At 37.2% G+C, this 12,844-nt stretch overlaps 1 protein-coding gene across 1 annotated transcript in view; it reads right to left on the bottom strand.

Annotated features, from left to right (window-relative positions):
• The window catches only part of LOC136802943 (uncharacterized), a 29,149-nt gene that overhangs the window by 938 nt on the left and 15,367 nt on the right, over positions 1-12,844 (bottom strand). The window contains exons 12-28 of the mRNA XM_067059672.1: positions 12,657-12,806; positions 11,757-12,047; positions 11,122-11,427; positions 9,715-9,864; positions 9,216-9,386; positions 8,365-8,760; positions 7,808-8,053; positions 6,809-6,999; positions 6,324-6,525; positions 5,747-6,022; positions 5,024-5,339; positions 2,548-2,621; positions 1,815-1,953; positions 1,276-1,407; positions 868-936; positions 416-453; positions 32-112 (exon numbers count right to left, since the gene is read on the bottom strand). Of these exons, the coding sequence (XP_066915773.1) occupies positions 32-112; positions 416-453; positions 868-936; positions 1,276-1,407; positions 1,815-1,953; positions 2,548-2,621; positions 5,024-5,339; positions 5,747-6,022; positions 6,324-6,525; positions 6,809-6,999; positions 7,808-8,053; positions 8,365-8,760; positions 9,216-9,386; positions 9,715-9,864; positions 11,122-11,427; positions 11,757-12,047; positions 12,657-12,806 (3,228 nt within the window). The remainder of the gene's footprint in view (positions 1-31; positions 113-415; positions 454-867; positions 937-1,275; positions 1,408-1,814; positions 1,954-2,547; positions 2,622-5,023; positions 5,340-5,746; positions 6,023-6,323; positions 6,526-6,808; positions 7,000-7,807; positions 8,054-8,364; positions 8,761-9,215; positions 9,387-9,714; positions 9,865-11,121; positions 11,428-11,756; positions 12,048-12,656; positions 12,807-12,844) is intronic.

The following is a 12,844-nucleotide window of genomic DNA, read 5'->3' on the forward strand; positions in this document are numbered from 1 at the left end:
CGAGAAAAATAATTGTCAAAAATTACGGTACCGATATTTTGACGTGTGTATCGGGTCCAGTCCTCCACGTTATCATAACCTCCGTTATTGTAAAACTTCACTTCTGCTGAATCTGAAAACGAAGACAATGGAAACAAAAAGGTTTCAAATACGGTGCATTATTAAAAAAGTAAAAACCTTAAAGTTTTGATGTCATCCAAGTCAAGTATCTTATTTAGGACACATATTTTAGGTCAAATTAAGCCGGGAAAGCAATCACAGACAGAAGAATCATTGTCTTTATCAAAGAGAGGAAAAAATTTCTCAAAGAAGTGAGCACGTGTTGAAAATACTTCGCGGGAGGTAAACAAGTGTTTATTATGCAAATATACCCATGACATGATGTAAAGGGATCTGGGAACAATTGAATAAGTACCTTTTCTCCTGCCACCTCCTCTGCTGTTAAAGAAGTCACTACAAGAAACAAGGATTGAAGAAAGTTGTTAGGATAATTTATTTTCAGCCGATGGCGTAATAAAAAGCGAGTTTATGCATTTTTTCTTTTGAGGACGGTAAAAGTGACTGAAGCGATTTGGAATAACCCGCACTTCTGACCCCGAAGACGGTGAAAGTGCTGATTTACCGTCCTCCTTAGTCAGTCAGGATCTAGTTAAATTAGAACCTTACCGTCTCCGTCACAGAAAAACAGACATACATAAACTCGGTAATTGTGGTTGGTGTAAAACAAGCCAAGTATAACATAGAGACATCGTTGAGATAACTAACTAGCGTAACTATTCGCATCATAAGTCAAATCTACTTTTCCCATCGGTTAATAGTAGTCATAAAACCCACAAATTATCTCAATATAAAAAAATATATGACTACCTGCGTGAGAGGCTTCCCTGGAGTTTCTCAGTCATAGAGAGGTTCGGCCATAGACTTGCTGCTTCGTACCTTCAATAAAAATTTAAATAACTACGTTCAAGGCATCTTTAAAATAATACACGATTTGCAGAAGAAAGTTTTTTCTTTTGAATACTTTAAGTTTCGCGAATTATGGTTTTGGCAGAAATTTCACAGATAAAACTTACGCGAATTCATATCAAATGTACCTTATTTGGTAAGAAAAACTCGCAAAACACGCAAACAAATTTCCAGGCTTATTTTCTTACCTAGCCCTTAAAGTAGAGGTTACTGAGGGTTTGAATTATGAAAATGAATGAAATATGCAGAATAGAAAAGTGAAAGTTTGATTGGCGTTCCCCGAAAAGAAATTTCCGTAGCTTGGCTTACCCGGCCATTCTTTGAATCCGGCCAGATCTCGGTGAGATGTAACTTGTTGAAGGGTGGAAGATTTTGTCCATTCGATCGTTCGAATTATGAAAACGTCCATTACCGTCTTGCAAGTGATCAACGTGTACGATTCTAAATGAAGGAGAGGAAGAGAGATTTGTCGGAAAAGTCTGAAACTGACTGGTACTGAGATATAAATAAGCACCCCTAGCAGGAAACCACACTTTAAAGCATACATAATAGAATGTATTGAACGGAGAATGGAGACAAAGGTACCATTATACGCTAGAAATTTCCAAAATGATAATTTAATCTTGTTTTTGCCGTAGAGAACGTTTCTAAAAACGATGCCTTGATGAGCTCCATATCCACCAAAACAAATCCAGTTTCAGAGCCTGTTCAAAACCTCAAAAATATCACCATATTATTTAATCGATACAACTTGAAACTATCAGAGGGGGTCATGAACAATAAAACACTGCTGTCTCACAGCCCCCGATGAAGCTCTGTGACACGGGGGTGTGGTAAATAATACTTACTCGTGACTTCTTTTCCAACACACGTATATAATGATTACCAGAAACACAAAACAGTAGAGGACAATGAAAGTGGAAGCCAACGCCAACATCCCATCCGACACTGATTCTTCGAGCGTCGCTTTGGCTGGAATCGCCGGTGCTAAAATATAATGGTGAAATAAAACTCAGTGGGAAGACGGAAACACTTCTGAGAAGTTTTCAAGTCAGGTAATTCCAGAAACTGCAAAAATTAATGAAATTATTGCCATAAAATCAGAAAAATGGAAAGATAGAGGGCGGCCTATAATGGTCTTAGTGGGTAGATAGCTAACGAAAGGGATCGCCTCTGACTGCGGTAGCAGTATAATAATCATTCATAGAATGGAAAATTATAGTTGGAAACAGTGCATACGGACAGTTTCATGTTTTATTCAAACAAGCTACAATAGAATTTATCGGGGTTTTTGATTTTTCTAAAATAGCGATGTAATGTGGGATTGTTTCGGGAGTATTACAATAGAAATCTCTGAGGAACTCCTCGAGGGAATTCTAATGTAATACCCCCGAAACAATCCCACAATGCATCGCTGTTTTAGAAAAATCAAAAACTCCGATAAGGTCTATTGAAATAAAATTTTATAGAATGCACAATATCATATCCTGGAGGAATTCCGCTCAGAAAATTCAATAGACAGTATGTAACATCGGTTAAAAGAAATTTTATTCGGATTTTTTCGGAGGGGGATAAACTTACGAAGAACAATGGGGATGGAAAAGTGACTTTCAATTGGCATCAAACTTCCGCACTCGTAAACACGAGCTTGTACTCTAAAATAACAAGTAATACTTTAATGGACCTACCTATTTATAAAACGAATAATTAGAATTTAATGGAAGTAATGTATAATTTTAAATTTCGATTTATATATCTATTGGAACGGAGAAAGCAATTAAGAAACGCATCGATGTTTAACGGTGAAAGAAAAATCATGAAAATCTGTCGAGTATAAGTTGAAAAAAAGAAGGAAAACCGTTTTACGCCGGTTTTCGGCTGTTCCGGCGATTTTTAAGGAGTTCCGGATTCAAAGGATGATTTTTTTGGAAATCAAACGATGCTAAGTTTTGGGCATCATCATAAAGAAACATTTTTCTGTAAAGAAAACAATTAAATAAGTTGAAAAAATGTGACGGAAATGTGAAAAAACGACGATTTTCGGCACATTTCCGGTTCTACAGACCGGAAAAATTTTTTTTTCGGCAAACAGTTTTCGACACCTTTTCGGCAGTACTAATGTGCATCTATGTGCAAAAAATCGCAAAGAACTAATGATAAAATCTCGAGAAAATCTCAAAAAACCGCTTTTTTCGGGACATTTCCGGTTCTACCGGCCGGAAAAAATTTTTTTTCGAAAATTGGGCTCTGTCACATTTTGGGCATTGCCATTTTACATCATTGTGCAAAAAATCATGAAAATCTGTCGAGTATAAGTTGAAAAAATGAAGGAAAACCGTTTTACGCCGGTTTTCGGCTGTTCCGGCGATTTTTAAGGGGTTCCGGATTCAAAAGATGATTTTTTTGGAAATCAAACGATGCTAAGTTTTGGGCATCATCATAAAGAACATTTTTCTGTAAAGAAACAATTAAATAAGTTGAAAAAAATGTGACGGAAATGTGAAAAAACGACGATTTCCGGCACATTTCCGGTTCTACAGACCGGAAAAAAATTTTTTTCGGCAAACGGTTTTCGACACCTTTCCGGCAGTACTAATGTGCATCTATGTGCAAAAAATCGCAAAAACTAAAGTCTGTCTCGAAATAATTTGCAGCTGGAGAAAAAAATGGCTGTAACTTTTGATAGAATTCGAATCAAGTTGCGGTTTTGTGCTCGTTAAAAAGATATTCGTGAGTGGAATATTATCAAGTAAAAATATTGAGAAAAAAAAGGAAAATGAAAATGAAAAATGAAGAAGAAAAAAATCAACTTCTTGTAGAAATGTGGTATAATTATCATTTTCACAGGAGTGATTCTTCAATCTTAGATCATTATCACTGTCAAAAAATTTTTCAAAAATATTCATTCAATCAAAAGATATCAAACAAAATTTATTGCTGGTTGACTCTATAAAGTAGTAAAAAACGACAAAAAAAACGAAAAAAACTGCCTTTTGTCGATCAACCAGCAATAAACTTTGTTTGATATCTTTTGATTAAATGAATATTTTTGAAAAATTTTTTCACAGTGATGATGATCTAAGATTGAAGAGTCACTCCTGTGAAAATGATAATTATACCACATTTCTACAAGAAGTTGATTTTTTTCTTCTTCATTTTTCATTTTCATTTTCCTTTTTTTTCTCAATTTTTTTACTTGATAATATTCCACTCACGAATATCTTTTTAACGAGCACAAAACCGCAACTTGATTCGAATTCTATCAAAAGTTACAGCCATTTTTTTCTCCAGCTGCAAATTATTTCGAGACAGACTTAATGATAAAATCTCGAGAAAATCTCAAAAAACCGCTTTTTTCGGGACATTTCCGGTTCTACCGGCCAGAAAATTTTTTTTTTCGAAAATCGGGCTCCGTCACATTCGAGGGTTTATAGTAATGCACCTTTGTGCAAAAAATCAGAAAAATTGAATGAGCCAATCTCGAGAAAAGTTGGTAACTAACGAACGAACGAACGAACTAACTAACTAACGAACACAGGTTAATTTATAGGACCTCCACCCCACCGGGGTAGGTCCAAAAAATTAAGTTAGACCAAATTACTCACAGTTCATGGTACATATTATTATCAAACTGGGGAAAATAGTAACAACATAGAGATAGACCTATCTAATGCTTCAAACTAAGTGTTCCCGTTTCATATCAGACACATGTTTGATGGATAGTGTCTTCCTATGTTATATTGTGCTGATATAAACAAAAATATGTTTTTCTTTTCCTCTTTCCGATCAAACTTGCTCCACATCCGTGTTATTCCAATGAGAAAAAGCTTGTGGGAAAAAATTGATGAGTCAGGAAACGATATCACTCTTATTTAAAAACAAAACCTGCAATGAAAAGACGTACGTAGAAAGGTTTTACTTTCTCAAGAAGTTTCCTTTAATGAATCGTAAGAGTTTGGACTGAACTCACGCACGACGTTATATTTAACGTTATATGAACACAGTGAATATTAGATGAACGCTGAAACGAGGTTGTGTGCGAGCTGGGTAGCTTTACCTGTATGAGAGGCCAACACCGAGAGGACCATTGCAAATCAGAGTATCATCTGCGTCCAAATTGATACACGACATATTACTACCGACAACAACGTGAATTTTCTCGTCTTTACTGACAAGTTGTCCCGACTCTTCGTCACATTCTTCTACCGTTGTTACCGTTTGACGTCGTTTCCGGCTACCAGCCGTCTCCGTCGGTAGCGGAAAGTTGAAGAAGTGTGAAACGTAGCGACGTAAGAAATTATTGTTGTTACGTTGAGTGCCAGACTTGAAAACGGTGTACCATGTAGCGGGAGTTTCCGAGCCATATGTGTATACTAAAGATATTTCAAAAAGTTTTTTTACAAAAGATGGTATTATTCAATATCATTAACATTACCGTATTTCTTCAAATAAGCACCTTTAAACCACCTCTTCTTTAAAACTTTGAAGATGCAGCGCTAGATAGAAGAAACAGACGTTACACGTAGATGTATGGGATGAGCTGGAGTTTTTACAAGATACTTCACTAATTGGTCATTTGAAGTGATAGAGATGACGCGTTCTTTAGAAAAAGTAATAAGATTCTTTTATTACATCTTAACGACCAACCAAATCAAATAAGAGCTTGTAAAAACTCCAGCTTGTCCCAGATGTATATCCTTCTTTTAAAGAACGAGGGATCTTCACTTATGACTTAGTGACCTTTATAATTGTCTGGAACGTCATGTAAGTTTTTACTCACAATTCGGGTTTAGAGGATGATACTGTTGCACTGCAATCTCCATGGCAACCACTGGTCTCAAATGTGAGAAATCTCCCAAATCGACGGTCGTTTCGAACTGAAAAGCACCAATCTCTATATTGCTCAAGAAAATCGTCGGCTTGTGTGAAAGCCGGATGTAAAGTTCCACGGGGTCTGAGACGAGTTTGTCGGGGTAGGTATCTATAGCAACGATTTGAAGGCGATAAGCTGGCTCAAGAGTTGCGTTTTGGACATTCTTTGTCGTTGTTATGATACCTGGAAAGAAAGGATTAAGATAAATTGCATTGTGGGTCAATGGCATGTTGAAAATAGACGATGAAAGATTTCGAATGATTTCTTCAGAAAAATATAACGAAAGATCTCCTATGCATATTTTTTTTGTCCTGCTGTAAAAGCGAACAACTGAAATATAGTGTCTGATCTTAACATGGTTCTTTATATAGATAGGTAGTACGACGCTGTTTCTTAATGCTTGCTTAAGAAAACAAGTTTAGTAGAAGTCAACTGACAGGCAAGACAAACTAAAGGCGAAATAGGATAAATCATGTAAACTGACCTGTGTTTTTTTCAATGGCAAACGCTCCATGTGTGTTTCCAGCCGTGATTTCATAGATCAGTTTCTCAGGGCCTGGGTCGGCGTCCGTGGCAACCACTTGATATACTTTCATGTTGGGGACTGGATTATTGTCGAGAGTTGTCGAATAATTTTTGGGGAACGTCGGTTGGTTGTCGTTAACGTCTCCGACGTGGATTGTAACCTGACGAAAAAAGACGGCTATGCAAATGGTTTGTTTTTTTGCCTTTTATCACCTCGCTTGGAGGCAGTGCGTTCTATTCGTGTTCAAATTCTTTACACTGCTAAGCAAAAGACTTGAACTTAGCCGAACGTTTAGCATAATCTGCCTTTTATTGGTCACTTATCTATACGAAAGGGTTTAAACAAAAATCTTTATAGGATAAGCAGGGAATCAAGCTAATTGATTGCGAGATTTCCTTTCCTTCAAAATGAACAATTCTATCAAGAGAAAACGTTGTACATACAGTGGCCGATGATTCGAGTTGAGGAACTCCTTTATCGTGAGCTCTCATCGTGAACGAGTACAAGGAACGATCTTCATAATTGACCGTTTTCATCAAATACATGGCGTATTCTTGGAAACGTACTTTTCGAATTTCGAAACGTTCTCGAAAGGAGTCTTCTTGGATGTCAATTTCTACTTGTGCGTTCATACCTTTGAAAATACAGGAGAGAAAGATTCAATGAGTTTGTATCCAATCAGATTCATTTCTTAAGGGAATTCTTAATATATAATTAAATTATCTGGAAAATGAAACATGTTGTTTTGCGAATAAAGATTGTCCCAATTGTTGTGTTTGCTTCTTCAAATCGCTGCCATCAAGGCAAAAGGTCCAATCTCAAAATTAGTGTCTGAGAAAACTACGAATTTTTATGTTTGGCTAACCTTTAAATTTTGAGATTGACCCTTTTTTCATGTAGATGGGGTCCCCCCGCACTATGAAAAAAGGGCCAAGCTGAAGATTTAAAGTTAGCCAAACAGAAAAAAATCTTAGTTTTCTCAGACACTAATTTTGAGATTGGACCTTTTGCCTCGATGGCAGCGAAATGGCAATTGAATTTTGAGGAATTTACTCGCAATCCTAAGCTTTAAGAAACGTGAGAACGCGTGTATTTCAACATTGACTTGGAAAATGTTGGCCCAAACACAGCAATCATTTTAAATTAAAGTAAGATTTTTATCCAGCAACTGTTAGTAAAAAAACAAAGCCCAAAAAACAATAAAAAAACGTAATCACAGCTCTGCTGCAATCGTGGTCAAAACTGGCGTCCAATAACCCTTTTCCACCGGCAAGTCCCCCCTCTCCCCCCAAAATCAATGTTGGAGTTGAATTTTTGCACGTTCACAAGACTCACCATCAACATTGATATTAGGGGAGGGTTGGACAAACAGTTCTGTCCAGGATTGTGGTATAAACACATCTAGCGAAAAGCAAACAATGAAACGATGAAGCCAGACAGACCTTGATCGATGTCTTCAACTTTGAACGTCATTATTTGGCTCCCAACCTCCGCATTTTCCATCACGGTTTTATCGTAATCGTCTTTATCAAACTTGGGACGATTGTCATTGGAATCTGTGATCGTTATCATTAGCATGAAGTAATTGGTGGCTTGTAGAGGAGGTGTACCAGAATCATATGCCGTGATATTGAGATCGTAGCTTTTGACTTTCTCTCGATCCAGTGTCATCTCTTTCGAAATAGCACCTGTCAAAGAGATGGTTAACTTTTCAGCTTACAGTACTTATTGACTTTGAAGCTTACATTGAATAATACTTCAACGTCCAGTCTCTAAAGTTCTTTGACATTCTCTTTTCGTATAGACTGTAAACAATATTTCCTCATTGGAGGTCTTTCTATGGGCATGATTTTGACCAAATAGTGAATAGAAAATAATAGAATAACCTGCTCAGTAGTTAGCCTCGATTACCCGACCACTGTCAACTACTTATATAAAAAACAAAGGAGCAAGTCTGCCACAAAGTTGAAAAGAAGTCGATTGGGGGAGATATACATACCGGTATGGGGGTTGATGTTAAAAACATTATCAACATTTCCGCTGACGATGCGGTACGTGACGTAACTGTTCCCGTTATTCTTATTCTCCGCGTCACCGTCCACCGCGTTCACCGTGTAAATGACGAAGGAATTGGAGACAGCCTCCGATACGGTGATTTCAGCGGACGTTTTTTCAAACCGTGGCGCGTTGTCATTAACGTCTTCAACAAAAACAACGATACTTGCCATTGACTCCAAACCGTCATTGTCCGACGCTTCCACGTTAAAGCGGTAGAATTGCGTCAACTCGAAATCGGGCGCTTCACGAATTTGTATGATTCCAGTGATAGTAGAGATTTCGAATTTGTCTGTGATGTTATCGCGTGGCTGGATGGAGTAAGTGATCCTTCGCGCTCCTGAAAAAAAATGTATTCAATTGAAAGAATACTTAACAGTACTAAAACGTAAACGTGACGCAATGAAATACGCAATAAAATGTCTTTTTAGAGCAAAATAATCAAAAGAAACTATTAGGCGAAAATTAAAAAAATGTAGTGTTTCCAAAATGCGGGTGAAGGAAAAAAGCCCTCATGCGGCCGGCCGGAAAAAAAAAATTTTCTGATATTTTTGATAACGTAAAATAATTGAAATAGAACTTTAAAGAGAAACTTTCAGAAACTTTTCTTTTTTCACCCGGCCGGTTTCCAGAAATACTACATTTTTTTTTATTTTCGCCTTACCCAAAATATTTCAACAATTGCTCAATATTATCTAACAATATCAGCAGAAATGCTTTTCACACGTTTTCCCATGATTATTCATGTATTTATAAAACTTTTATAAAAGACTTGCGAGAAGGAAAACTACTGACCGCCATCGGGGTCTTCAGCGTAAACTTGGAAGGGCGAAGCACGGAACTTTCGAGAGTTTTCATCCACATAACCTGTATATTCTGGTCTGGAAAATATCGGTCGGTTATCGTTCGTATTTTGAATGTATAACGTTACCGTAGCTTGTTGGTCTGACTTCATTACTGGTGTACCTGCAAGAAATTGAGAAATTATCGACATGACAAGATTGTCGTTCCAGTTCATGATATTTTCAGGAAATACGTACTCTAAGGAGTCGTTGAAATATGCAATTTATCCGAGCCTTCTTTTCGATTTAATTAAGAAAATTCTTGTTTTGCATACAGAAATGCCGTAAAGATTCTAACTCATGAAATAGCGCGTGGCAAATTTTCCCTTGTTGTAGTAATAAGAATATAAGAACCAAAAACTAGTTCTCAGTCTGCAGCCAACGTGTTTTAATGTTTCATTAAATGGCATATAATGACATTATATGGACGTTGAAAAGACGTTGCTTCAAACCTTCATCTTCAATTTCGACGGTCAGAACATAAGAAGAGTTGGTTTCGTAATCCAATGGTTTTCTCGCCGACAAAACACCAAGATCGTCGATGCCGAACTGATGGTCGGGATCCCCATCGACGATCGTGTAAATGATCTTCGCGTTGTGGCCTGTAGCGAGTTGAATTAAAAAATATTAAACAGTTATTGGACAAAGTCAAATCCAATATGCACAAATAATGGGCGTGTACCAACAAGTACCGACCCCTAAAATTGGGTTTCGATTTCTGCGTTTAGCCTTCCAAGCCAAACACGGCCAGTCATTTTGATTGGTTAGGCCTTTGGAAAAGTACCAACCCCTAAAATTGGCCCTCGTCCAATATACTTTCTCGTAGCCCAATATTTTTCATATTGGATGAGTAAGACTACGTCCAAATAATTTCTCCACGTAAGCTACATACTCGAAAATATCGGACAGTAAAGAAGCCAATCAAATGTCGCTATTCACGCGCGTCGGATAATAATTGCTGATATTGTTAATTAAGTTGACTTGTTGTTCCTTAAGAAACTTTAGCTCTACTCGTTAAAGATTTCGGATACGAATATCATGTTTTAAAGCTATGTTTTATGATATAGACAGCCTCTATGTTGACAAAGCAGAAAAACAAAAGAATTAAAAGATCCCTTTACAAACTTCCTAAAGTGCACTGTAAGGGTCGAAATGAGCAAAAATGAGAAAAATTGCACTCTGAGAGTGTAAATAATCATTTTGCCTTAAAGTGATCAAAAATTCTCAAGAAAATTCACCGTAAGGGTAGATTTTTTGCTTAGATTTACTAAAACTCAAGCTATATTTTCTCTGCACTGTAAGGGTCCGATTTCTCATGCCTAATTTTGGGCTTCATGTACAGTGGCGTTGTGGCAGGGGGCGGGGGCGCCAGAGAGCAAGAGGTGCCATAAGGGATTTTTTTAAACGCCCCAATCTTAAAAATCATACTTTATGCGCCTTAGATTGCACTTACTTACTTGCATTTCCTGAGATAATTTTAAAATACTTGCAATTTACAAGTTTTTCTGTTTTTTTTTTATTAAATGATGCGCTCCAAGACCAACAACAATATTGAAATCAAAAACAATTTTTTTGCTCGCTTCGCTCCCATTACTCATTGTTCCTTTAACTTTCTTTTCACTCTAGCAAGTGTCAAATTTGTCTATTTTTATTTAGTGATTTAGGGTATCTTGGCAGTCGATTTTCAAAAAAAACTTTTAGTCGGCCCCAACCATAGTCCGGCCTGTTTTTCCCTTTTTCATTCATCAAAGATATATCTACTTTTATCCACTAAATATTTCCTTCCTCATATGCCTATTTCAACTAAATGCCGAAATCACTCGTTTTACAAATTGGTTTCCCTAGAGCCAGTCACCTACCTGAATCTTCATCCTTAGCAAGAATAGTTATGATGGGTACCAAAGAGCCGATGGATTCCTTCACAAAAGTCGTGTACTCGGTGTCTTGGAAGAACGGTTTATGTTCGTTGATGTCCGATACTTCGATACTCAATTCCGTATAATTTGATTTCACGCCGTCATTCGCTTCAATGATGAGAACGTAAAAAGAACGTTGCTCGCGATCCAATGCCTCCGACAACGTGATCTGTCCGTTCTCTGAGTCAATGGTGAATGTTGTTCGGGCTGTTCCCGGAATAATGCGGTATCGGATAATCGCGTTGTCACCTGGAAATGAAAAAAATAAAGCTGCAAAGATATCGGATAGTATGTTATATAAGTGATCTTACTAGCATTTTATCAAAATGAAAGTTATAAATTATGCAGCTATGTGTTTTTTTTAGGGTTTACTTTATTTATTGCAACTCTTCTGACATCATGGACCCAACAGCTGATTGGTTGTAAATGACGTAAAACCATCAGTCAATATGTCACTTTAAACCAATCAGCTGTGGGTCCTAGGAAGACATTGCAATGTTGCATATCATGAAATTCATACGGTTTTGAAGAAAAAAACAACAACAACAAAATTTCAAGAAAATGCAGCAGAGGCAAACCTGTGTCAGCATCGTTAGCCGAGACTTGAATGAATTGTGTTCCAACCGGTGTATCTTCTGGCAATGTAGCGTTATAGTGATCTTTTACAAAGATGGGTTTATTATCATTCTCATCCATCACGAGGACTTTGATGATCTGAGTGACCGGTTGTAAGGGTTGGCGGTTGTTAATGGCCTCGATGACTAGATTGTACTCGGCAATGTCTTCACGGTCTAAGGGTTGTGTTCGTGAAAGGGTTGTCCCATGGTTTGATGAAGTTGGTGAGATGGAGAATTGGTTCTTTGGATCACCTGAAGAAATAATAAAGAAGGTTTGAATTAATTTTTTGAACAAACTATATAAGATGGCCAAAATACTAAGAACAAGTTAAGAACATTTTAAGGCTTTAAAAAGCTACAATTTCTTAGGAAAGAGCACAAAAGTACTCACAACATGGTGAAGATAAGGACATTTTAGATCAATTTCAGGCATACAACTCAAAAAGTTAAGAACATACCATGGGCCCCGGCGAGCCATTTTGAGTGAGGGGGCCAACATTTTGGAAAAAAATGTCGGCCACCATGGTTGGGCGACGAAGAAAATTTTTCACTTTTTACACCCTCAAAACACTTTTAAAACGATATCTAATTGGGGGAGAATAATAGTTTTTGTGGTTTGATTTGGTCTCAAACCAGCTTAAAATAGTAATTCTTAAAAACGTATGACATGGTCTACCAAAAAGTGGGGGGCCAAGGACCCCCCGCCCCCCCGTTGACGGGACCCATGCATACAGCGTCGTTTAATAAACACTGATCCACTTGCTAAGTTTAAAGGGTTGTTTTGGTATAGTAATCATTTAGATCATTAGATCACTCCTATCCGAGGAGTAAGAAACTTTCACGTCGAAATATAATTTTTACCATCGACAAGTCTAAAAGTCATCATTTCACGACTCGTCTCACGACTCTCAGCTTTGACAAGGATGTGGAGCAATTGTGCAGAAGGTAATCCATTCTCCTTGGTATTCAATGTGTAATTACTGGGAGGGTTCATAAATATTGGCAGTGGTTCTGAAATAAAAGTGAAATCGACAATAATAATACAAGAG

This window comes from Clytia hemisphaerica, unplaced genomic scaffold (assembly GCF_902728285.1).
Source record: "Clytia hemisphaerica strain Z4C2 unplaced genomic scaffold, Clytia hemisphaerica genome assembly, whole genome shotgun sequence".
In the NCBI taxonomy this organism is placed as follows: Eukaryota; Metazoa; Cnidaria; class Hydrozoa; order Leptothecata; family Clytiidae; genus Clytia; species Clytia hemisphaerica.